This window comes from Cydia splendana, chromosome 22 (genome assembly GCF_910591565.1).
Source record: "Cydia splendana chromosome 22, ilCydSple1.2, whole genome shotgun sequence".
NCBI classification, from domain to species: domain Eukaryota; kingdom Metazoa; phylum Arthropoda; class Insecta; order Lepidoptera; family Tortricidae; genus Cydia; species Cydia splendana.
The window spans coordinates 9,372,036-9,396,350 of record NC_085981.1 but is presented as its reverse complement, the minus strand read 5'-3'; the positions used below and the strand labels follow the sequence as shown (position 1 = coordinate 9,396,350).

At 37.0% G+C, this 24,315-nt stretch overlaps 1 protein-coding gene across 5 annotated transcripts in view; it reads left to right on the top strand.

The window, feature by feature from the left end:
* Window positions 1-22,444, top strand: part of LOC134801471 (solute carrier family 41 member 1-like) — an 86,995-nt gene extending 64,551 nt beyond the window's left edge. For 2 of the 5 annotated variants that reach the window (XM_063774072.1, XM_063774071.1), the window contains 8 exons: window positions 16,867-16,979; window positions 17,588-17,732; window positions 18,242-18,388; window positions 18,739-18,816; window positions 19,481-19,628; window positions 19,765-19,970; window positions 20,608-20,756; window positions 21,290-22,441. In XM_063774072.1, the coding sequence (XP_063630142.1) occupies window positions 16,867-16,979; window positions 17,588-17,732; window positions 18,242-18,388; window positions 18,739-18,816; window positions 19,481-19,628; window positions 19,765-19,970; window positions 20,608-20,756; window positions 21,290-21,469 (1,166 nt within the window). In that variant the 3' untranslated portion in view covers window positions 21,470-22,441. Of the gene's footprint in view, window positions 1-16,866; window positions 16,980-17,587; window positions 17,733-18,241; window positions 18,389-18,738; window positions 18,817-19,480; window positions 19,629-19,764; window positions 19,971-20,607; window positions 20,757-21,289 lie in introns of all 5 variants that reach the window. The other 3 variants (XM_063774073.1, XM_063774075.1, XM_063774074.1) reach the window with 3 other exon arrangements.
* Window positions 22,445-24,315: the final 1,871 nt, after the last annotated feature.

The following is a 24,315-nucleotide window of genomic DNA, read 5'->3' as shown; positions in this document are numbered from 1 at the left end:
ACCAGTTTATTTTTATTTACATTCTTTTGATTCTTTGTATAGCGCCTCCGCCGTTCTACTCTGTGCCTCCAAGTGCTCTGGCGATAAAAATCTGTCATTTGATGAGTCAAAGATTGCACGATAGGTAATTGCGCATAATTGCCCCATTGTTGACGATGATGCGCCGGACTTACCCCGAACATTAGTGGTTGGCGAAGTAGTATACACGTTTAAAGTAAAGTAAGACAATATTATCGTAAAGTAAATGATATCTTTGAACGATTCTCCTGTAAATTCACCTAGACTGCAAGATGGAAATCTGGTGTGGTCCATTAAATTCATTACAACGGCCTGGGGAAAATATTAATAAGTAAATAAATATCTATATGTGATAATTTGACGAAACTATTAAATAGCAATCGTCTGGGTTCGATAATACCCAATCAACAGTCGCCATCAGATATATCGGAGCGGCCAAGGTTCTCACAAATATCTGAAAACGCCTGTATTGTCAATACGTTAGACTCGTCAGAGTGTGTGTTCAGGTATTGAGCACATCGGCCTCTCCCATCTAAGGGCCTACCACGGGTCTCTATTGTTCCCCAAATAGTTTTAAGTCATAATGTATTGTTTGTCCGAATTTTCGTTAGTCATAATTAGTTTTTCTCAGAAACGCGTAACTTTTCAGGATTGCCATAAAACAAACCTAACCTAACCTAGGTTAGGTCCTCTAAAGAATAATGTTACGAAAACCCTGAAAAGTTAACGGTTTCAGTTTTATGACTGTAGTGTTCGCTTCTTCAACTGTATCCACTAGTTCCACTACACAATAATATAATAATGAATATCGGCTCCTCGGCTACGCTACGCGACGTGACTCGGCTTCCGTATCTCAAATACCACTGCGCGCTTGCACGCGCGTAGAGTCCGTGTTCGTGCGCAGGAGACGACAGATATACGCATCTCTTTCGCACGTATACTACATCCCTTCCTTATTGTTAAGTTTGTTGTATTAATATTTTTGGATAATTAAATAAAACAGTAATTTCAATAATCATCATTATTTATTTTTTTAATCATTACTTTAACACAACTACTTCCTGCTTCGTTAACTTCCTTAGTACTTTTATACTTCACTTTATTTATGTATATATTTAGCAATATTTTTGCGCTTCATGCATTAGCATTACTTCACGTCTTCCTCTTATCCCTTATTAAATTTTAAGATATATATTTAATTATCTGATTCGCCATCATTCGTCTCTGTCGTCTCTTCGTCCAAGATTTTCCATTGTCCTTCGACCTTTTTTAAATGCATCATGTTTCTTCTCAGTCTTTGTCCAGTTTCGTTATTTTCAATGTTTACATCTCCGCCTTTACAAGATACTACAGTGTGAGGGGTTGGCTCATAATTTGGAGCTAACTTATTTGTCTTATTCATATTTTTAACATAAACCTCATCCCCTACTTTTATGTTTCCATCCTCAACTCTTCTCTTCTTGTTCGCGTACTCTTTTCCTTTTTCTTTTTGCTCTCTGTCCCTGTCTCTGACGTCCATATCTTGGTCTTTATAATTATATTCAAACGTATCTATCATCGGTATCTTGTCTCTAAATTTCCGTTGGAAAAATAATTCCGCTGGCGTCTTTCCCGTTGTCGTATGGGGAGTACTATTATACATAGTCAGATATTCCAAGAGCGAATCTTTCCAGTTCTTTTTGTCAATTTGACTTATCTTTAAACGTTTAATAATGTCTCTGTTCTGACGTTCCACCTCTCCATTTTGCTGGGGCCAGTAAGGGATAGTGTTGAACAAATGGATGTCATTATTTTGGCAAAAATCTCTGAACTCCTGACTAACGAACTGTTTACCGTTGTCCGCCGTAATCGTGATTGGACATCCTAGTCGACTAAACATTTCCTTCAATATAGCTATCATAGCCTTGCTTGATATATCGCGGCAAGCCTTTATTTCCTTATACCGCGAATAGTAGTCGATTACTACCAGAAGGTAATCCCCAGACGGCAAAGGACCTAAGAGATCAATTGCAATATCAACCCAGGGGTGTGTCGGCAATTCCCTTCTCTTGATCGGATTTGGGGGATTTGGCGCTGAAACAAGGGTGCATCCTTTACACGACTTAACCAGTCTCTCAACGTCCTTGTCGTACCTGGGCCACCATACTTTAGCTCTAAGCCTAGCTTTCATTCCAACGACTCCAGGATGGCCTTCGTGGGCGGCTTCTAAAACCTTTTCTCGCAATGTTTTTGGTATAATTATTTTACTACCCCTTAAAAGAATATCGCCACAAAAACACAACTCGTTTTCTAAGATTTTGTAACTCTTTATTTGTTGGTCCCATTTGGAGTCATACAGGCCTGCCTTTACTTTTTGTATATCCGAGTCCTCTTTAGAATTGCTTTCTATTTCTTGTAGCGATATTGCTACTGGTCTTATCTGTTCTACTATGTTTTGTACAAAATCTTTTCCTTTAGTGTTGCTGTTCCGTTCGTCGAGGTTCTTACATAGTCTGGAAAGGGAGTCGGCAATGTTGGTTTTTCCTGGACGATATATAACTTGAAAGTCGTATGACTGTAGACGTAATATCCATCGTTCGATACGAGCACATGGTTTAGCTTTCGGTCCGAATATCACCTCTAAAGGTTTATGATCGGTTATGAGTTCAAATCTTTTCCCAAAAAGAAACATATGAAAGTGCTCCACTGCCCATACCAGAGCTAAAGCTTCTTTTTCTGTTTGGCAATAACGTCTCTCGCACTCCGTTAAGGTTCTGTTGCCGTAAGCTATTATGCGTGGACCAGCTTCACTTGTTTGTACCAAGATCGCGCCGAGCCCCACAGGACTAGCATCTGCGAATACCATTGTTTTATTTTTAACATTATAGTATCCCAAATTAGGTATTTTAGACAAAGCCGTTTTCAAATTGTTAAATGCTGTTTCCTGATTTTCCTTCCAGAGCTCTTGGATGTCCGCATTTCTGCCTGTCTTGTGCCTTAATAATTCCTTCAGGGGTTCAGTAATTGTGGCCATATTTGGTATCCACTTCCCTACATAGTTGACGAGTCCTAAAAAACTTTGCAATTCCGAGATTGTTCGGGGTGCTCTGAAGTCCATAATAGCCGATACGTATTTATCTAGTGGTCGAATTCCTTTATTACTTAGTTCGTGTCCTAAAAATTGAATTTTATTAACGTTGTAGATACATTTTTCTTCTTTCAGAACGATATCATGCTCTTTAAGTACCTTCAGCACATTCTGAAGTCTGACATCATGTTCCTTTTGATCTTCGCCAAAAACTAATATGTCGTCAATAAAGTTGACAACTCCCTCACATCCAATTAATATGCGTTCAAGAGTTTTTTGAAATATTTCAGGAGCGCATGTAATGCCGAACATTAATCTTTTGTATCTATATACGCCTTTTCCAGATATGAATGTCGTTATATCCCGTGAGTTTGGATGGATTTCTAGCTGGTGGAATGCGTCCTTAATATCTAATTTACTGAACACTGTAGCATTCCTAAACTTTGGTAGTAGTTGGTCCATAGTCGGTAATGGATGATTTTCCCTTTTAATCGCTTTATTTGCACGTCTCATGTCAACGCAAAGCCGAATGTCACCGTTTTCTTTGATTATAGGCACAATAGGGGATATCCAACTTGGGGGGCCATGGACTTCTTCTATAATATCTTTTTCCAGTAATTCCGTAATTTTTTCCTCGACTTTGGTTTCTAAAGGTATTGGAATTCTACGGTAAGGCTGAACGATTGGTTTAATCTTATCGTCGATGGGTATTTGAATCATAATATTTTTAAGTTTAGGGAAAGGCTTTAGTTGAATTTGGTTTATTTCTAACCCAATTCTTAAAACCCCCAACTTAGTTGCTGTTGTCTTCCCCAGTAAATTTTGTGTACCTTTATCTACCACATAGAAAATTGCGTTTTCTTCTCTCCCGGCTAATTTAATGTCGGAGCGGAAAGATCCCAGCAGTCGCAAAGGTGTTTTAGATCCATAGGGGAAGAACTTCTTCTTTGGTTCTTTTATTTCGTCAACTACCCTTACTCCCATATCCTTCATTTTTTCCCATGTCTTATCCGTAATTAGATTATTTTTTGATCCTGAATCTATCATCATATTAATTTTTTCTCCTCCCACATCACAGACCACCATGTCATCTCCGTTTATGTTAAATAAATACTCGACTTCTTCGGTTTCAGAGTCCTCCTCTTCCTCTATAATATTTCTTACCTCATGAGCTTTAGGAGATTTTTTAAATTTCTTTGAAAACTGTTTCTGTCGAGTTTCATCATGTTTTATGTCCTCATGTTTTCTTTTCAGGTTCTGACTTTTGCATTGCAACTTAAAATGCCCAATTTTGCCACATTTTAGGCATTTTTTTCCCCTAGCAGGACAGTTTTCACTGTTGGACAAATGTCCCCAGCTCCCGCATCTATAACATTCTTTCCCTTTTCTGTCTGTCTTCTCTTCCACTTTATTAACCTCTATCGGCACGTTCTTTTCTTTATTTTTGTAATCCTCTAATTGCCTGTTAATAGCCTCCAGGGCATTAGCCTCTGAGATAATATTTTCAATCGTCATGTTATCTCCTCCCTTAAGTATTTTTTTCCTCAGTTCTTCTGACGCACATCTTTCTATGATTTGATCAATCAAATGATCTTCTACGTTATCAAATTGACACTTCACCGCTTGTTGTCTAAGGCGCACCAAGAACTTCTCAAATTTTTCATTGTTTTCTTGTTTAATTTGTCTAAAGGTATGCCGTTCAAATCTTTTATTCTGCTTAGGTGCGAAGTAATTGTCCAATTTTTCAATGGCCACCTGGAATACATCCTGCTCACCGGACTCCTCTGATCTTACGTCTGCCCCTGGTATGTTAAAAAATATTTCCTGTAGTTCAGTTCCCCCCCAGTGTAACAAACTTGCTCGTTTTTTAGCAGCAGTCTTAACACCTGCCGCTTCCAGGTAAATATACAAACTCCTCTTCCAACGTTCCCATCGTGTACATACAGAATTGATATCACCTTCGCAGTCAAACTTTTCAAGCGCCAGCGATGGTGTTGTCATTGTTGGCTTCCTGTTGACAAAAAATATTGACTGTAGCAGGCATTAAACAGACGTCATCCATTTAATCCTCCTCAGTCTACGTCCTTCCATCCAAATTTCCATCTGCATATATATATATATATATTTTGTATATATGTTGATTTATGAACTGTAGTAGGCACTAAACAGACGTCATCCGTTTAATACTTCTCAGTCCGCATCCTTCCATCCAATTTTTCATTTTTTTTTTTTTTTTTTTTTTTACATATTATGTATTTTATATATATTGATTTATGAACTGTAGTAGGCACTAAACAGACGTCATCTGTTCAATCCTACTCAGTCCGCATCCTTCCTTCCCAGTTTCTATGCATTTTTCCAGGTATATTACAGTCATCATCTGCATACCTATACATCTAAGTCGTAACAGCCATCACGCTTTACAACATCTTGCTTGGTACTATAGGTTTTGATTTTGACATATTTTGCATACATTTAAATTTTCACTTACTGGACTATTTACTCTCCTATTACTGGACTATTAAAACCTAAGTAATATAATCAATTTTTTCTAAAAGTCATACAGTGTAAAATAGAAATGTATGTATCTTCCTTCATTTGAAATCACACAATGACTAAGAAATAGATATTTACTATAATGTCAACGCCAGAAATTTATGTGACCGGACTATTATATTTCGACTGGTCTATTAGGTCAACATCTCTATCGAATAGGTACCTTAAGAAAACAAACTTAAACAATGCCATAATCAAAACATTTTGTGAAATACGACCCTATGTAGTGGCATTAAGTGAAAATAATAGCAAAGTTATAAGTACTATTACCGCTATGGCGTTATGTCCATTTAATTTCTTAGTTAGGTTAGGTAATTTCAAATCACTACATTAACGTAACCTAAAAAAAGAACAGGAAACAAAACAATATTTATTTTGTTAAAGTATAAGAAGTCCCTTTAAGAAGCACAAGGTTCAATTTCGCATGTCGCTGTCTTGAATTACAAAGCTAAGCCGCGCGCTCGCCGACCGACAGGTCGCGGCCCGATCGTGTTTATATTATAACCTATACTTACAGTATACTGCACGGCTTTTGTTATCTACGCTTGAGTTGTATGATTATTTTAATAATATATGCGTTATTTTTACCTCTTGTAAACTTGAGCATTACTACTATTAAGATATAGAAAGCACTTACCGTATTTCTACGGGATTCCGATCAAGTTATTAGTTACGCTACACGCCATTACATGCGCAAGCGATCTCTGTTGTTGTTTTTTTTTCCACGCTGTCAACCGCTAGGGATTGACACCGATGCTAGTGTTGTTGCAAGTTTTGATTTTCCGGTTAACACTACCTAGGTACCTACTATGCCATGCACACTCATGTTTAACTGTTTATGCAATCTGTTCAAATTAGATGTCCGTACACTGTTGATCTCAAAATAACGACGTAAATACAAAGACATGTATTGATTTACGTTCCTTAAACACATTATGTTGCTACACTTTTATTTGAAACCAGGTAGGTGTGTATACATGTATCTATTCCTTCGTATTTAGTAATTTTGAAATGTCACCAAGTTATATATTATAATGACTTACCGATTTAGCCCGTCGCCAAAATGTAGTGTTCGCTTCTTCAACTGTATCCACTAGTTCCACTACACAATAATATAATAATGAATATCGGCTCCTCGGCTACGCTACGCGACGTGACTCGGCTTCCGTATCTCAAATACCACCGCGCGCTTGCACGCGCGTAGAGTCCGTGTTCGTGCGCAGGAGACGACAGATATACGCATCTCTTTCGCACGTATACTACAATGACTAACGATAATATGACAAACAATACATTATGACTTAAAACTTTATGGGAAACAAAGGGACCCCGCCTACCACGAATACCAACATACGCAAATTGCGGGCATTTTTCTCATTCACTCTAATTACGCCATAATTATTGTAACAAACGAGAAAGATGCCCCCAGTTTGCAAACTTCGGTGTTCGCGGTAGGCCTCCCGATGGCGACTAATAAATCATTTATTACAAACATTTGTCCATAAAATTGTTACTATGATTGCAAATAGACTAAACAATATATAAACAATAAGAAACATATAGTCTGACAAGCAAAGATCAGCGCTGGAAGTCGCCAGCAACATGCTGAGGTGAGACCATTTCGTGGCACTTTCTCCTTTTTTATGTTTCTCTGCTTGTATAATTTTCTTTTTTGTCTTTGTGCTCACGAATAAAAATATTTCTATTTTATTCTATTCTATTCAAAGTGTGTCAGTAGAAATGTACTTACAGCAAAGTGAAATAGGGCAACACTCAAAGAGCAGTATTGCGCTAAGAAAAGCAGCAATGTATGTACATCGAACCAAAACATGTAATTATCATAACCTCAAATTTTATAATCAATGAGCATCATTGTACATTGTAGGCACCTTGACTTTGCTTAAGTTCATGCACAATATTATTTAATATATTGGTATTTATTGGTGACAACAGAAATTTCTCTTGAAATAGCAACGATTCAGAATGTAAACAAACACTGGCTGTCATTCACGATCCACATTCCACAGATAAAACACAGATTACATGCGATTTTGGAATTATTCGAAAACAGTGTTGCTAACCCGCGATTTTTCAAATTTGCCGCCTTTTGCTACTGACAAGATTTGCTTGACCAAGTATAATAAACAAATGATTAAATTCCAAACAATTACAAGTAAATTACTATCAGTTCACCATTGACTTACTTATCTTTATTTTCCAAGGAAAATTTTACAATTAGGTGTGTCCATTTCCGTAACAATCATGAATCATGACACTTATATTGTTATTGGTCAATATCCGTTGTATTGACAAAAGGATTTCCCGTAGGTATGCCTTATCAATATTTTGATAAAGATAAGTAGTTGAAATTTTAAATGACACACTGATTGAATCATCAAAATAATTAGAATGCCTAATCAATTCTAATCTAATACCTTTAAACGAGCAATTTTTGTTTATTTATATATACAGGGTGGAAAGGCACGACGATCCTTCCCGGAAGTATTAGGTCGTTTAAGTGATACAGAGACTATTGGTAATGGTAAGAATCGTTAATTGAGTAAAAAATAAAAATTGCAAAAATACTACTTTTTAACTGTGGTGATAACCCTATAGCATGTGCACATGACGGCTAGATTAAGGATCTCCGTCGGGAAAGCTCGGGACTTTACACTTTTTTCCGATCGTTGACAGTATCGCAATGATGTATGAATGACGCATAAATGTCAAATAAATCAAATGCATGCAAAAATATTACAAACAATTTTATTACTTTCTTAGATAATTACTTTTTTCCAATATTTAATACTATCTTTTTTTCACATACGGTGTTCAAATGTACCTCCGTGTATTACAACGCCGCCCCAGCCCGTACCCGAGTATGTCGATGCACATGCGATATAGTGTATGCTCTTCCCCATACAACCATCTCCAGTCGCCGTTACGACGCGGTGTTGACACATCTTGTGTCGACACCATCTGTTTCGGTCACAATTCCAGTCGCAGAGTCGTCGCCGTGTCGACACAGTTACCAGAAATGGGGAAGGGTCGACACATGACACAAAGTGACATAAAGTGTGGTCGCCGTGTGCACACATTGTTTCGGGTTTGCGACTACTTTATGCCAAAATCATTCGTTCATTCGTTCATTTTGTTCCTGTCAAATGGAAACTGTCAGATGGAAAAATACTTAAATAAAAATAAGTGACATTAATACGCCATCTCTTAAACGGATTACAAGACGTAATTATATATTGTTTGCATTTATATTACAATATGACTTAAATTATTATGGGGAATTAAACTGCTCGAGTGATTTGATAAACTAAGTGTAATATAATCAACGCGCCACCCCATTGTTTTAGTTTAGCCGGAAATGAAATTGTTTACTTCTCAGTGCCTGTGTTCATAACTATATTATTTGAAGCATTTTTAGTACTTCGATGCGTATACTATACTTAAATAACAGAAATAACGCTTTACATACTACGAAACTTGTTAATTATGATGTATAAATATGGTTCAAGGCTGAGAAATATTGCAGTCACAAATGTTTCGACTTTGTGTCGACTCTGTGTTGACACATGACACGCGCTGTCAAAAGTAATAACAAAGTTACTGGTATGTTACTGGATTTGCAAAATGGCTCCTTGTGTTGATTTGTTTTCAGATATTCTCAAAGTGTAAAAATGCCGTGGTCAGAGATGGGCATTAATCGATTAACTGTTTATTCGACTAATTAATGGAATAAAAAAAGTTAATTCTCAAATTTTAATCGCGATTAGTTCAGTCGACCTAACATAGATTGAAATTGAATTAATCTGAATATTAATCGAATAAATTATCGATTAAATCTCGATTGAAAGTTGACAGGGGGCCATTTTTGTACGTAAAAATAATAGAAATGTCTTGCATGCAGATGGTAGCAAAACACTTTGTCATAAAAGTCGAGATGGGTGTCGATATATAGGTTTTAGGGAGTGCCGATTTCGAAAATAATGACCATTTTGGAATCCGAAATGGCGGCCATGCACTGTGTCATAAAAGTCGTCATGGATGTCGTTTTATACGTTTTAGGGGGCCCCAATTTTGAAAAAGATGACCATTTTGGAATCCAAAATGGCGGCCATGCACTATGCCATAAAAGTCGTCATGGGTGTCGTTTTATAGGTTTTAGGGGGCGCAGATTTCGAAAATGATAACCATTTTGGATTCCAAGATGGCGGCCATGCACTATGTCATAAAAGTCGTCATGGATGTCGTTTTATAGGTTTTAGGGGGCCCCGATTTAGAAAATGATGACCATTTTGAAATCCAAAATGGCGGCCATGCACTATGTCATAAAAGTCGTCATGGGTGTCGTTTTATAGGTTTTGGGGGGCGCAGATTTAGAAAATGATAACCATTTTGTATTCCAAAATGGCGGCCATGCACTATGTCATAAAAGTCGTCATGGGTGTCGTTTTATAGGTTTTAGGGGGCGCAGATTTCGAAAATGATGACCATTTTGGATTCCAAGATGGCGGCCATGCACTATGTCATAAAAGTCGTCATGTATGTCGTTTTATAGGTTTTAGGGGGCCCCGCTTTCGAAAATGATGACCATTTTGGAATCCAAAATGGCGGCCATGCACTGTCATAAAAGTCGTCATGGGTGTCGTTTTATAGGTTTTGGGGGGCGCAGATTTCGAAAATGATGACTATTTTGGATTCCACTTTTATGACAAAATACGTAGCCGCCATCTTGGATTATAAAATGATCATCGTTTTCGAATTCTGCACTCCCTAAAACCTATAAATCGACATCCGTGACGACGCAAGTTATCTTTATTTTCAGATCTAACAAATTGCTACAGAATACAAAGGACAAAAAAGAAGCGAGGAGGTAATGAAACATGCAAAAATACAGATGATTCCTCGACGCAATTGGGTGATTCTTAAATTGTGTCCAGATTTTTTTTGTCATAAAAGTTTATATTTTTCACATATTACTAAATCTATGGCAAAAGTTATAATATTGCAATGGATTCCATCGCATGTAGGTATAAGTGGCAATGAGACAGCTGATGCATTAGCAAAACAGGCATGCAGCGATGGCATTGAATTTCACTTGAAACATTATATGGGGGCAATAATGACTGTTTACATTTAGTCAAATTAAAGTGTCGCGAATTGTGGAAGGAATATTTCGACGAGAGATCTAGGGACAAAGGTATTTGGTATAAGACAATACAGCCACAACTCTTTAATTCTCCTTGGATTGATAATAGTGTGTTGTGTAGGCAGGATCTAGTTTTATTATTGAGATTGCGCTCTGGACACATTCCATTGAATAAGTTCGCCTACCTCATGCGTAAAGTGAATTCGGAATTATGCACCTTATGTAATCGCGTCGAGGATGTGTATCATATTTTAATGGAGTGTGTCCGAAATGAGCGACTTAGAAGACAGATATTTCATGACAATGACAGTTCCATTGGGTTATGTAATACCTACCTTTCGAACCCCATGTCTGAGGTTGTTGAAAAGGTACTAAATATTGTTAAGTGCGGTCTGAGGGACAGAAATGTGTGATGTAATTAAACTAGATGTAGCTATTTACTTTCTTTTAACTTTGTTAATTAAGTCTGTTTTTTATGGGGTGACATATTCGTTCAATCGAAAAAGCCCCTTAATAAAGGAAAAAAAAAAAGTTCCGTGACATTTCGACCTTGTAATTTTTTAAGTAAATGTTTTTGTTTATCTATGAGGATCTCACTAGAATAGTATAATCAAGGTATGTTTATATTTGATGAATGAAATAGTAACGCAAAAAAAAGATATATTTGTGTCTTATATTCCTGCCGAAGACTTTTATTTTACCTTTTCCTTCTACACAGGTTTGGCCAAGTAATAAGAATTTAGGGCACTCAATTTTATTTTCACTTCTATAACAGTAAAGCTACGAGGCCATGTTTTGGTATCGTTTTCGTATAAATTCGCAGTACCAAATTTAGTTAAGGTATCACATTGACACCATTCCGAAGTAAAAACATATAAACTTATTAAAATACTTTCTTTTAAACTCCTCTTCACGCTTAAACTGCTGAACAGTTTTAATTTAAATTTGGTACACATATATTTTGAGTCCCGAGACAGGATATAATAAGTTATCTCAAAAATCACCCTTTAAAGGTGTGAAATGAGGTGTAGGGGGGAATTCAGAATTGACTTCTTGAAGTTAATACTGTTTAAGTTTAGGTTTGAAGTCATGTTTTTTCATCATTTTTAACTAAATCAAAGATGTAGACCATCCCAAATTTCATATAAATCGGTTCAGCGGTTATTGATTTCCCGTACAAATTTCCACGCCACTTTACACACCTTCAAAAGATTATTTTGGCTATAAGATCTATCCTATGTCCTGTTCCGGGACGCAAACTATTTCTATACCAAATTTCAACGAATCGGTTCAGCGGTTAAGCGTCAAGAAGAGTTTCAAAAAAACCGGCCAAGTGCGAGTCGGACTCGCGTATTAAGGGTTCCGTACATTAAGTCCGACTCGCGCTTAACTGCACATTTCTAATAGGTTTTCCTGTCATCTATAGGTAAAGAACTATTTTGTGTATTCAGACGGACATACATACAGACGCACGAGTGATCCTATAAGGGTTCCGTTTTTTCCTTTTGAGGTACGGAACCCTAAAAAGATTTATTTTTATTTTGTGGAATGGTGTCAATGTGATATCTTAAATGGATTCAGCACCCCAGATTTATACGAAAACGATACCAAACACGGCCTAGCACCTTCACTGATATAGATATATCAAGATAAAATTGAGAGCCCTAAATAAACTTTCAAGAGCGGATATCTCAAAAACTATTCAACATATCGAAAAAATTGACGGAATAAACTTGTAACAAATTAAATTACCTTTCATTTTGTATAAGTGGCCATGTCGCTGAGATGCATAGTTTCCGAGATATAATCGAAAAACGGGAAAATGGGACCTTCAAAGCCCCCTCTCTCCCCCCCGCTCAAGGGCTACGGCCGGGGACTTTTGATATGTTCACCTCCTAACTTGTCAAACCGAGTTACGGAGTCAAAAATTGTGTTCCGAGCATTTCCCTCTACAACTTTTGGAGCATTCGTTGCCTGACCTAAGTAGCTTATTGAATTTCTTTAAAAACTTTTCTGTAAAAGGTTGACGGGTGTTGGGTGTTTATATGGTTTCGGTCGATTATTATCATTTGCATTGCCCATGATGACTTACTAGAATTACGAGCACACGAGACACTAATAGTAGTTTGACAAACCTTGGTTTTCAAGAGGTATTTTATATTGACATTTGCTGTCACAAATTTGCTGTCAGATTTAGTCGCAAACCGCACGCAAAGTGCACACAAATGTGTCGACACCTTGTTACGGAAAAGTGTAGACACGGCGACGACACTTTGTTTCGAAACAATTCTAGACACATTGTGTGGACTCTGTTACGACACATCTGACATTTAGTTACCACTTTGTGATTCTGCGACTGGAATGGTTATATGGGTCGTCATTTATCCTCCGCAGAAAGCACCAATTAGCCTTTGTCTCATTTCGTCCGCAGTTTCACATTCCGTTTGGTTTGGTACACCATATCTTTTACACAGCCCCACAAATTTAAATAGCCACGAGCATCTAACATTTTTATTTGAAGAATATGACATTCAATAAGTATAGTTCAATGAAAATTTAATTTCAAACATCAGACGTCTTGTCTATTTCCTACCACGCAAGAAGGTTTGTTAGTTTGGTATTGAAGAAGTATTTATTCTTGATTTATTCTTAGTATTTCATTTTTGCAAGTTCATTTGGTGCAACTAACACAACCTACATGTAATTTTTTATTATTTTAAATAGTTTCCAATTATTCGAAAATAATTTTGTGAAACGTGTTAAGAAACTAAAACCTTTTTATCAGTCAAGGAAACCAGAGATATTTATAAGACGATTGCGTACTTTTGAGTGGTTGTCAATGTCACCATTTGAACTGTCGTTGTAAACAATGTTGTGGTTAGTATTATTAATATTAAGGAATAACATAACTATTTCATTCAAGTATTGAACAAGTGGAACCACTAAGAAAGCGAAAATCCTGCAATGATTCTTACCGTGCTGTAAGCAGACCTAAAAATGGTTAGATGGCAACAAATTAGCATAATTTCCTGTCGAATACTGATTGTTTACAAGTAAGTTCATTGACCCTGTCACCTGTTAGGGTTAGAACAAAGTAGTTTTTTGCGTGGATGTTTAAAAGGTCATAATTTAGAAACGGTTGCCCATATTAACATAGTTTCTATGGAGAAAATATAGAGCTTAGGCTAAACTATCTCCCATTTCCGGAAAGGATCGTCGTGCCTTTCCACCCTGTATATTTCGGGGATCTCGGAAACGGCTCTAACGATTTTGATGAAATTTGCTACATAGGGGTTTTCGGGGTCGAAAAATCGATCTAACTCTTATCTCTGGAAAAACGCGCATTTTTGAGTTATTATATGTTTTCCGAGCAAAGCTCGGGCTGCCAGATATTGTCTTGGGTAAGGGTGATATTCCACCTGTACAATTTCCTTGTCTAATATGCTTTGCGTCTCACTCTCTCACTAAGCAAAATGTGAGACGCAAATTACACATTGGACAGATGGAATACCATCCTAAGGTAAACGGCCTAGGGTTGGACAGCTTAATTCCAATATTTGACAGCCCGTTAATCATCTCTATTTCCTGGAATTATGATTGAAGGGTGCACACCGGCTGCGTGTGCGTAGACGTGCTCGTGCGCGTTGTAACATATGGATCCTTATGAGAGACGACACACCACTTGCGTGAAGTGTGCGTATACGTCTACGCACACGCAGCCGGTGTGCACAGGCCAGCACTGGGACATTTCCGCTAAAACGGGGTCAAACTTTAGTCATAAAAATATAGTTTTTCGCAATAGGTACCTATTTCAGTAATTCCCCGCTGTTGACCTGAATTAGTCTGATAAGTGATGATACAATGTACTGTGATAACCCTCAGACTATAATATCTTAAGTATTCTGTACATAAACTATTAATATTTCTCAAGTTTATCGTTCGCTACCTGCCTATATTGTTTATTATCTAGCGAGCGCGCACCCGAGCTGCATACATCGCCATTGTTAGTAGCTCGGTACTTACAGGGCTAGCGTGTCTTATTTGGAACGTGCAGCTTTTTGAGCAGTTGTGTAAAAGCCTGTGAGAACCCTACTGTGTTCTTGTGCGGTGTTGGCATTTATGCAAACATCAAAGGCGTCGGTCCACTGTTATTTTTTACACTGTGATTAGGCACACAAGTCCTAACAACCCGACTGATAACAGCGGGCACTTGCTTCTGTGAGTTCTGATAATGATTTGAGCGTTCTGTACACATCGCACGCGCACTGTTTATGTACCTATGTACTGTGTAATGTCTATTTCAGTTATTAGTAAACAATAGGGATGATATGAGGAGTACAAACTCGTTTGGGTGTTGATTAGGCGTCGCTAGGGTTACTTAGGTATAAGATAACTGTAGTTATGTACATTAATTAGTGACTCCTTGTGCTACGCCAGTATTAATTAGTTTCTAATATTATATTGTTTGCAAACAATGCAAACTACTTAAATAATTATTGGTAAAACCCTATTTTTCTTAAACGAAACCTAGTTACAACCTAGCAAGTGGAAATCCGTGGTTTCTGCCTACTCCTCCGGGAAATAGGCGTGATTATATGTATGTATGAAACCTAGTTAAATAGGACCTGAATTGTAACATCTTTATAACCTATTTAAATGTAGGTAATTCAGCTTCTATTGTTCCGTAATATTTCTATTATAGAAATAGGACAAAATACTTATATACTGCGTCAGAACTGCGTAAGCAGAGTAGATTTAGCCTTTGAGGAAGCCACATAAAGAGTAAGGGATGCATGACCTAGACTGGAACTACTAATGTACCTATAAGTTTACCTAACATCTTTGCTTATAGAGTTAGCTTAAAACTTTAATACGTTTTAGACGCGTCTAATAATCTCTAATTATTTAGGTACATTATTATTGATACCTTTAAGTACCTATTTCATTTATTATTTCATGTATAGTGTTAAAATATAAATAATTTATCAAAAAAACGCTTTCAAGGACCATATGAAGATGTTGTGGGCTAGTTCACTATTAAAAAGGTAAAACTTACAAAACATGTGTAATTTATTCAACAGACATTAAGGGACAAAAATCACAGGGAAAAACTATGATATATTATTTAAAAATATACAAAAGTTTACCTACACCTATCCTAAAAAAAAAGCAGATTTCCAGCTCTTTTGAAAAATCACACTAAAAAATAAATATGTTCTTTACACCAATTACACCCTTTGAACCTAAGTAGTAGGTAGTCGATTATGTTTTTCCCCAAACGCTGCAACGTGACTTACGGACATTCTAATTTATTCAAGAAAAACATTTTATAAACACAAATGACGATCATTTCGTTGTTAACTTCTGTTTTCTGAATAAATACATGATTTTCACCAAATACAATGGCCCGACGACCGGTTATGGCCCGCATTATAATATTTTTCGCACAATTTGCTGATTGTCTCCCAAAAAACATGTCTTTTTTTACATTATTGTCGTATTAGTTTTAATATTAGTCACGCGAAAATGTATTTACGTGTACGAGAGGAACGATCTGTGGTTACTATGATTTAGAGAACTTAAGTGTGGCATAAATGTTTATGTGATTAGAATAAAATGCGTGAGAAGCAAAAACAATTATAATAGACAAATCGAGTAATTACATAAAGTACAGAACTTCTTCATAAAAACTTTAGATAGATATAGGCAGATAGATGTAAACAAAGTAGATTTTTTCCAGAAATTAGTTCCCAGCAAGCTGGAAATCGTCTTAATATAATAAATTAGCGTTTCAGTTTTTTGCTTGTAGTTTAAAAACGGTACGTGAGGTACGTCCGATGGAAAATTTGCTCTAATTATGATATAAATTGACATAGGATCCGAAAAATACCTTAATATGAATTCGTAGTCAAACATTATAAAAAATGGCCGCTACTCTGAATTTATAAAGTCTTAAAAATACTGCATAGAAAAAATAAACAAAATTACGACCTTATAGGTCTATAAAACTGCCATATAAAAGGTTAAAAATTTGTTATTAAAATCCATCTATTTTTGTTCCCAGGCAACCTGGACATGTGTCTGGCGTCTCGTCTGTCCACACAGGCCAATCTCGGAAACATGACGTCCACGCGGGAAATTCTGTCCATGGTCGTCGGAAATGTGTCGTTAGTGCAGGTAATTAAACTGTTTGTGGCAAGAGCCTGCGTGTATTAACAAGGAGATCTGTTCTTTCCAAGATCTTGTTTTGGCGGTTATGCTATATACGTTTATGCTATACAATACACTTGCAGTATATGCACTCATAGAGTTAAAATATTTGTATTGTAGGTCCATGTATGCATTCACTTCTTATGTGAAACTTAGCGAAAGCAGCGAAAAAAACAAACAACCGAATCGATAACCTCCTCCTTTTGAGATTTGGAAGTCGATTAAAAACGAGTCTAATTCGGAAACGAATATGTGGCGCTCGATGAGCGTCGGCGTGACTAGATAGAATATACGAACTCGTAGTCGCAATCACAAAGATTTTTATACCTTTACTTTTTTTATTTCTTACATGTCATGGAAAATAATGCGTCGAAAGAAAAATTAAAATGCACGGTTAAAATTAATGTCCAATAAAATTATATTTAAAGTAAACCATTGTAGGAATGAGTATATATTACAAGATTAGTAGAAATTCATAGGTTTCCCCATATGGGCACCGGCTTCAGGCATAGGCAGTTGTAACTCAACTATCATGGATCATAAATGTTATTAACATCCCTGCATTCCGTCTCCAGGTACAAGCGATAGTAGCAGCGACGGTAGTAGCCATCTTCGCCATCGTCATCAACATCATCACCGACAAAACCTTCAACGGGGACTATGTGCTGCTCCTGATATCGTCAGCGGTGTTCACCGCGACTACCACTTGTTTTATATTAGGTAAATTTCACTGTCTTTTCTCAAAGTCGTGGAATAGCTTGAAGTTTCCATAATTAAGTGGCAGTGGTCACTAGGCAGAAAGCAGAAAAGATGACGTTGGGATGTCAACTGCAGCTGCATTACTGTTGCGGCGTTGATGCATCCGCTGTATCTGGCATTTCCTTGATAAAATGAGTGAGGGACTGAACGACATAATCGCGGCAGCAATGCAACGGCGAACGTCACTCATTTTATCAAGCTAGGAAATTGACAGATACAGCGACGGCAACAACAGTAATGCAGCTACATTTGACATCCGAACGTCACCTAAAGGTCCTTGAATGGCAACTACTAGAACTAGAGCTTAGAAGATGCACCAAGAGACTCCTAAACATGTGCTCCCTCCACAATAACCGACGATCTAGCCAAAAAGGGTCTGGGCAAGGCCATTGTTAGTTTGGGGGAGGCTTAGGCCAATAGTAAAGTTGACATATTTTACCTCAAAATCTTCTCTATCTCTTCAATTGCAGATTTCGTACTTGTGATGGTGATCATCTGCTCTCACCGTTTCAAGGTGAACCCGGACAACGTGGCCACGCCGCTAGCAGCCTCTATCGGCGACATCGTCAGTAACTCCGTTTTGGCTGTCACTGCGCAGTACATGTACGAGCAGATACGTAAGTATTTGTACCAGATTGCTTTCTACATCATCATAGCAATTCCAATCTTGGAGACAGCAGGTTTTGAATGACAGCGTAATTTTTAGGAACTAGGTGCAGATTTTGAAGCCCATACGTCACATACACTTCAAGATCATGGGCGCAAGCGCACAAATGTAAATCTTACTTAAAGGTTGAGGGTTTCATTGACAGCGTAGGTATTATAAGCGTTCATGGCGCTGTTGGCAGCCTCTTTTGCGTCCACCACGCAACATTCGCAAATAATGATAGTATAGTGTGTTTCGTTTAAGAAGCATGCAAAATAAGTAAAGGATAATGTCTGAGAAGTTCTGTATTTGTTTGTCTAGATATAATTCCTTCCAAGGAAGAGGCCACAGGTCAAGAGGTTCAGGCTGACGTTGGCCCCACGGAGCCCGTTAAAATTGGTATTAGTTACTATATGTAGTACATGCCTGCCTTTAGTACCTATTTACCTATTCGTTAGTGTGTTGACTTCAATATTAGTTAATTACTTGCTAGCTATCAATATTATCATTTATCGTAGCAGCACTGTTGTTGCTTTATTAAATTTATTTTGTTTCTATTACGTTATCATGTAGCTTAATGTTCCAGCTATAATCAAATTAACTACTTTCATATTATGATAAGGCGAGATTGGAATCCCGTCTTTTAGGTATTTGAAAGTACAAACACTACATAGAAACACTACCTATTTAAGTTTTTAGCTTAATGTTGCATGGTTTGATAGTTCTCTTCAAATATCGTATTTACCAGGTTGCTAGTAAATTTGCTACAATTGCTACTGACTTTCGAGTATAGAATTGTAACTCATTTGTAGATTTTTTGACCGTTCTTCATCTCTAGAATCAAGTTCTAATGAGCTCCATATCTTGGTCTATCTAAATTAGGGAGCCTAGTTAAGAGACAATCGTACATACATAGAAAACTCCATGGAAACGATCATGCCTAGTTCGCATTGATCATCCCAACACAATTTTACTTTTAGAGTGGCGTTTTTTGGTAATCCCCTGTAATCTTTAAACGATCCTATCATTAACAAGCTCACAATAACCCTTACTTATCTTCCAGAAACTTCCCTGTGGCAACCCATCGTCATCATCTGTGTGTACTGCAGCCTGCTCCCCGTCTGGGTATTCATCGTGTATCGCAATAAACACACAAAGCCTGTCCTCACAACTGGTTGGACTCCTGTTATTTCTGCGCTGTTCATCAGTGGGTAAGTAGATCGTCATCATCCGTGAATACTGTTAAAACTATTTTGGTATGATTGAGATTGACAGTTTATCGTAGTTTCTGTAATTCCATGAGTAATCTTGAGTATTGTATATTCATCTTAAACATGTCATTCACAGAATCGGTGGTATCGTCCTCGACCAAGCTGTGGACCGTTTCACGGGCTACGAGGTGTTCCAGCCCATCGTCAACGGCATCGGTGGAAACCTGGTCTGCGTACAATCATCCAGGCTAGCAACGCATCTGCATCAAACAGCGATTCCAGGAGTTTTGCCCGAGGGGTCCAGGCTGCTGGAGTGGCCTTGGAAGACGCTGTTCTTTGGAAGTAAGTGTTGAACGTTTCTGTCTAGCTAAGCTGCTAAGAAGGCCTGCCAGTATCTATTATTAGGACGGCGGAACATCGTGCAGAGTGGAGAGTGCACAAAACAATGACCTCATGTGATCGGGGCTGGCGAACGTCAGTCATGATAAAACGAGGAAGAAGAAGTTTATGTGTTTAGTCTTTCTGATTTAGCAGACTGTCTACATCACACAGTGTCCTGGAGATCATTTCTGCTGAAGTGGTCGTGGAAGATTCTTGGAGTCATAACTGATACGAGTATCGAGGCTGGATAAGTTGCCTTATAACCTGCAAAGAAGTGACCCCCTGCCTTCGAAGCGTCTATTTAATTTTCACTCAATTATATTTCATATCGTAGTCAGCATCTTTTTTAACCTAGGTACTAAATAATATTTAGCGGGTGTATCGTGATTTTGTTTCCTTTAATACCAACGTTTGATGCAGCAACCTTTCAAAAGTCATCCAAGATATTTCCCCTGTAATCTAACCTCTCTGGATGAGATTGGCTCGGGACCGGGATAAGTGGCATACTCGAAGAGAGGCCTATGCTCAGCAGTGGGCGATAAAAGGCTTATATGATGGGGATGATGATGAATGTAACCTTGTCTGTATCATGTTTCAGCCGCCGCAGCCAAGGTGGCCCGCATGCTGCTAGTCCTAGCCGTGTTCGGCCAGATCATCTTCATGATCGTCGCCGACTGGATCTACATGGGCTACGTGTCTATTGGCGTCGCCTTCGGGATCACGTATCTCATCTGCTCTTTGTTGCAAGTAAGTATTTATCTGTTTTTTAGCTATATCCTACAGGCAATTGTTTTACCCTTCTGAGTAAGCCTATTTCAGGTGTTACGGATAGAAACTTTGTCTAGTGCTTTGCGATTCTTTGCCTGCAGTAGCAACATTTCGTTTGGTCACCTGGCTTGTGGATGTTCTCGGTTTCTAGAATTTTGTGCCATTGTATTTATCTTACCAATTCCTTTTTCACCTTTAGATCTCTTTCTGTATGTGATTAATCAACTTTGAAAGTTTTGTACTTTGCACCATTATTCTTTATTACATGTTTTTAAGGATTTATGGATATTTTATATTTTAAGGACTCACTGTCTCAATATTATGAACGAATGCCTATTTTCTCTGGACACATTTTTATTGTTTGGTAAGTAGTTAGGAACTTCTACCACATGAACAGATATATCAAAAAAGTGTCTAAAGAAATTAGAGGCACAAAACATTGACCGCACTACGTCCCATTTTGGTCAAACGGGACATAAGTTGAATTTAAATTAATCCTAATCTATTTTCAGGTAATGGTGCTTCTATACATGGCCTACGTGCTCATCCATCTCATGTGGAAACGGAAGAAGGATCCCGACAACGCAGCCATCCCTTACCTGACGGCATTGGGAGATCTGCTTGGCTCCGTGTTCCTTGGAATGGCCTTTGTGACCCTAGCCGCCATTGGGGAGGACTATGGGGTGGCTTAGGTTAGACTTGTAAGTCGTCAGGGCTATGATCGTTTATTTCCAGTGAATGGAGGCTATCCATTTAATAACTAGAGCTTTTAGGAGCAACGGACGGAGGTAGATGCATATCGAAATTACCTAACTTGTCAAGTAGATTGATGTTTAGACCATTTTGACAATCTAAGTATTTAGGTACTTTACGTGGGCAAGTTTAGTATGTGTCGGCATTTATTTTTTCTGTTTCCGATGGTCATGTTTTTTTTTTAATTTTATCTGCTGCTCGATGTTTAGGATCGTCCAAATTCCCTCTCCTCTTTTACAGGAGTGTGGAGAATGTAAGATTCTTTTTAGAAGTTTTTGGTATGATTACGGACTTTTATTGTTAATTTATTTAGGTTTTTTTTTTATATTGGACATTTGTAGTGTAAGTATTGACTATCAAATTAGCTTAAGCCCTAAATGGCTCAATCATTAAAGTCCGTAACCATACTGGTTGGACTGTGAAAGTTTTTTACAAGTTTAAGTTTATAAATGAATTATTTTTATTATTTTATAGTATACCAAAGCTACGCTTTAAGGTATCCGTGCAATTTTAATACATTCCTTCATTTTAGTGTCGTTTTGTATTTTATTTGGATTTGTTGTAAATATTCAGTATTCAAATTCAATAAAAGAGAGTAAATACAGTATTTTGCTGAAAATTGAGAAATTATAAAGACAATTAAGTAGTTTTAGCGGTGCCAACGTTACTTATGTAGGTACTTCAAAATGACGAATAGATTAGGTGTGATATTTTTATAATGGTTTCGGTGGACATACTATAATAATAGAAAAATAGTATTAGAAAGCATTTATAAACATTATTAAGCGTCAAGACAAGGGAAATGTCATCTCTGACTTTTTGATGAAAGAGTATTTTCTTGAAATAATAAAGCTAAACTAACACATTAGGTGACTAGGTCTGTAATCTAAAATCACCTACAGTCTGTAATCTGTATCTTTAGGTATTTAAACAAAAGTAAACCAACAATTTGTGCATTACAGGTAGTTATAACATTTGTATAACCAACCATAGTCTAATAGAACATGGTCTTCCATTCCCAGAGTGACACGGGCCTACGTCACAACAACATGGCCGCTATATATAGCGCTATCGCATATTATCATATAGCGCTGTCGCATGATGACGTAGGCCCGTGTCAGTTAGGTGACCTAGAAAAGACGGGAATGGAGTACCAGGCGGAGTATATTATTATACCATGTAACCAACCAAATACAAAACCGCCTGGATCAGTCACTGTACGATCTGATTTTAACCTACATTATTTGATCATGTTATGTTTTCATCTACCCTCAACTGGCTGAGCCAGTTGAGGGTAGATTTTGTTTACTTTTATTTAAATACCTAAAGATATAGAGTAGATGTAGAAGCTACATCCTAAATTTATGTATTTCTTTTATTGCTTTGACTTTGTCTAATAAAGTCTCATGGCATCGGCATCACATTAATCGCATAATATCTTCAAAACATTTTACAATCTTCAGGCAATTCACTTTAGAAATGCCAAAAAACTTCCAACTTATTTATATTTTAGAGACGTGTCTGGCACACCAATTTGTCAGTAGAAAAAATTACGGTCGAATTGATAACCTCCTCATTTTGGAAGTTGGTTAAAAAGACATGAAATGACCGTTCGCGCCTATATTTTTCGCATTTGCCTTTTTCTACTGACAAGGATATACATGTTTTTTTTTATTTAATTATTATGTAGATGATAATAATCGATCTTTTACTAGGTGACTTGCATGAATGCCTTAAATTAGTCGATTAAAAACAGAGACGTAGCTACTAATGTGATATTTTGCTAATTATTCTGTAAATTATGACTTTCTCTTTTTGCGACAATGGATCGACAAATCGATTCGGGAGGGGTGATCAAGATCAGTATAATATTCGTTCGGAACTGTAATTTAGATAGGCATTTTATGTAATGCTGCGTGTTTTTTTTTTATATTATTATCGTATGACATATATGTGGCTTCATTCAGTTTAAATGCAAAATATTAAAAATATTTTGTAAAATGTAAGCTCAATCATGATTGTCGCTCATTTTAGACACATACAAACAGTATTTTAAAAATAATAATTAGTACTGCGGTAGATACTAACTTGGATGGGATGCCTATTTTATTAAGTTTTAATGATCATCTCCTGAATCACCCCGTAGGTATACGAAAAACGTTGGAAAAATTATCGTGGAGTAGATTATACCATATCGGAGTAATTTGTTGAGTGTAAATAGGTAGTAATAGTTGTTTCTGCTCTAACATGAGATTTGTACTACTTGTATTAGTAGTACAGTTACCATTAGTTATAATAGTACTTTATGTGACTGCTACATAATGAAAGGCATTAAAATACGAGTGTGGGTTTATGTAACGAACGATGTGAGTTTCACAACAGGATCACACGTGTGTTTTAATGCCTAATTATGTACAGTTACATACACTGTTTTATCTACACACATATTATAAGCTCTTTATGATGTGTTCGGAAACCGCAATAATCATTGAGGGTAAATGATATGGGTGTAGATTTCATTAATTAATTATACTGTTTGAGTGATTACTTAACGAACTATTATGTAGTTTTATACCTTTTTCTGAGTCCATGTTCTTTGGTGTTAGCTGCATGATGTCTAATGGAATAAAAATATTACCATCTAAATATAAATTACTTGTGCCGCTATTTGAAACCTGTGGGGCTAAAAAAATGGATATATTATTTTTCACATTCCAATAATATTTACTGTAATATCAAATGATATGCTATCAGCTATAAGTACTAAAATAATGCATTAAGTTTT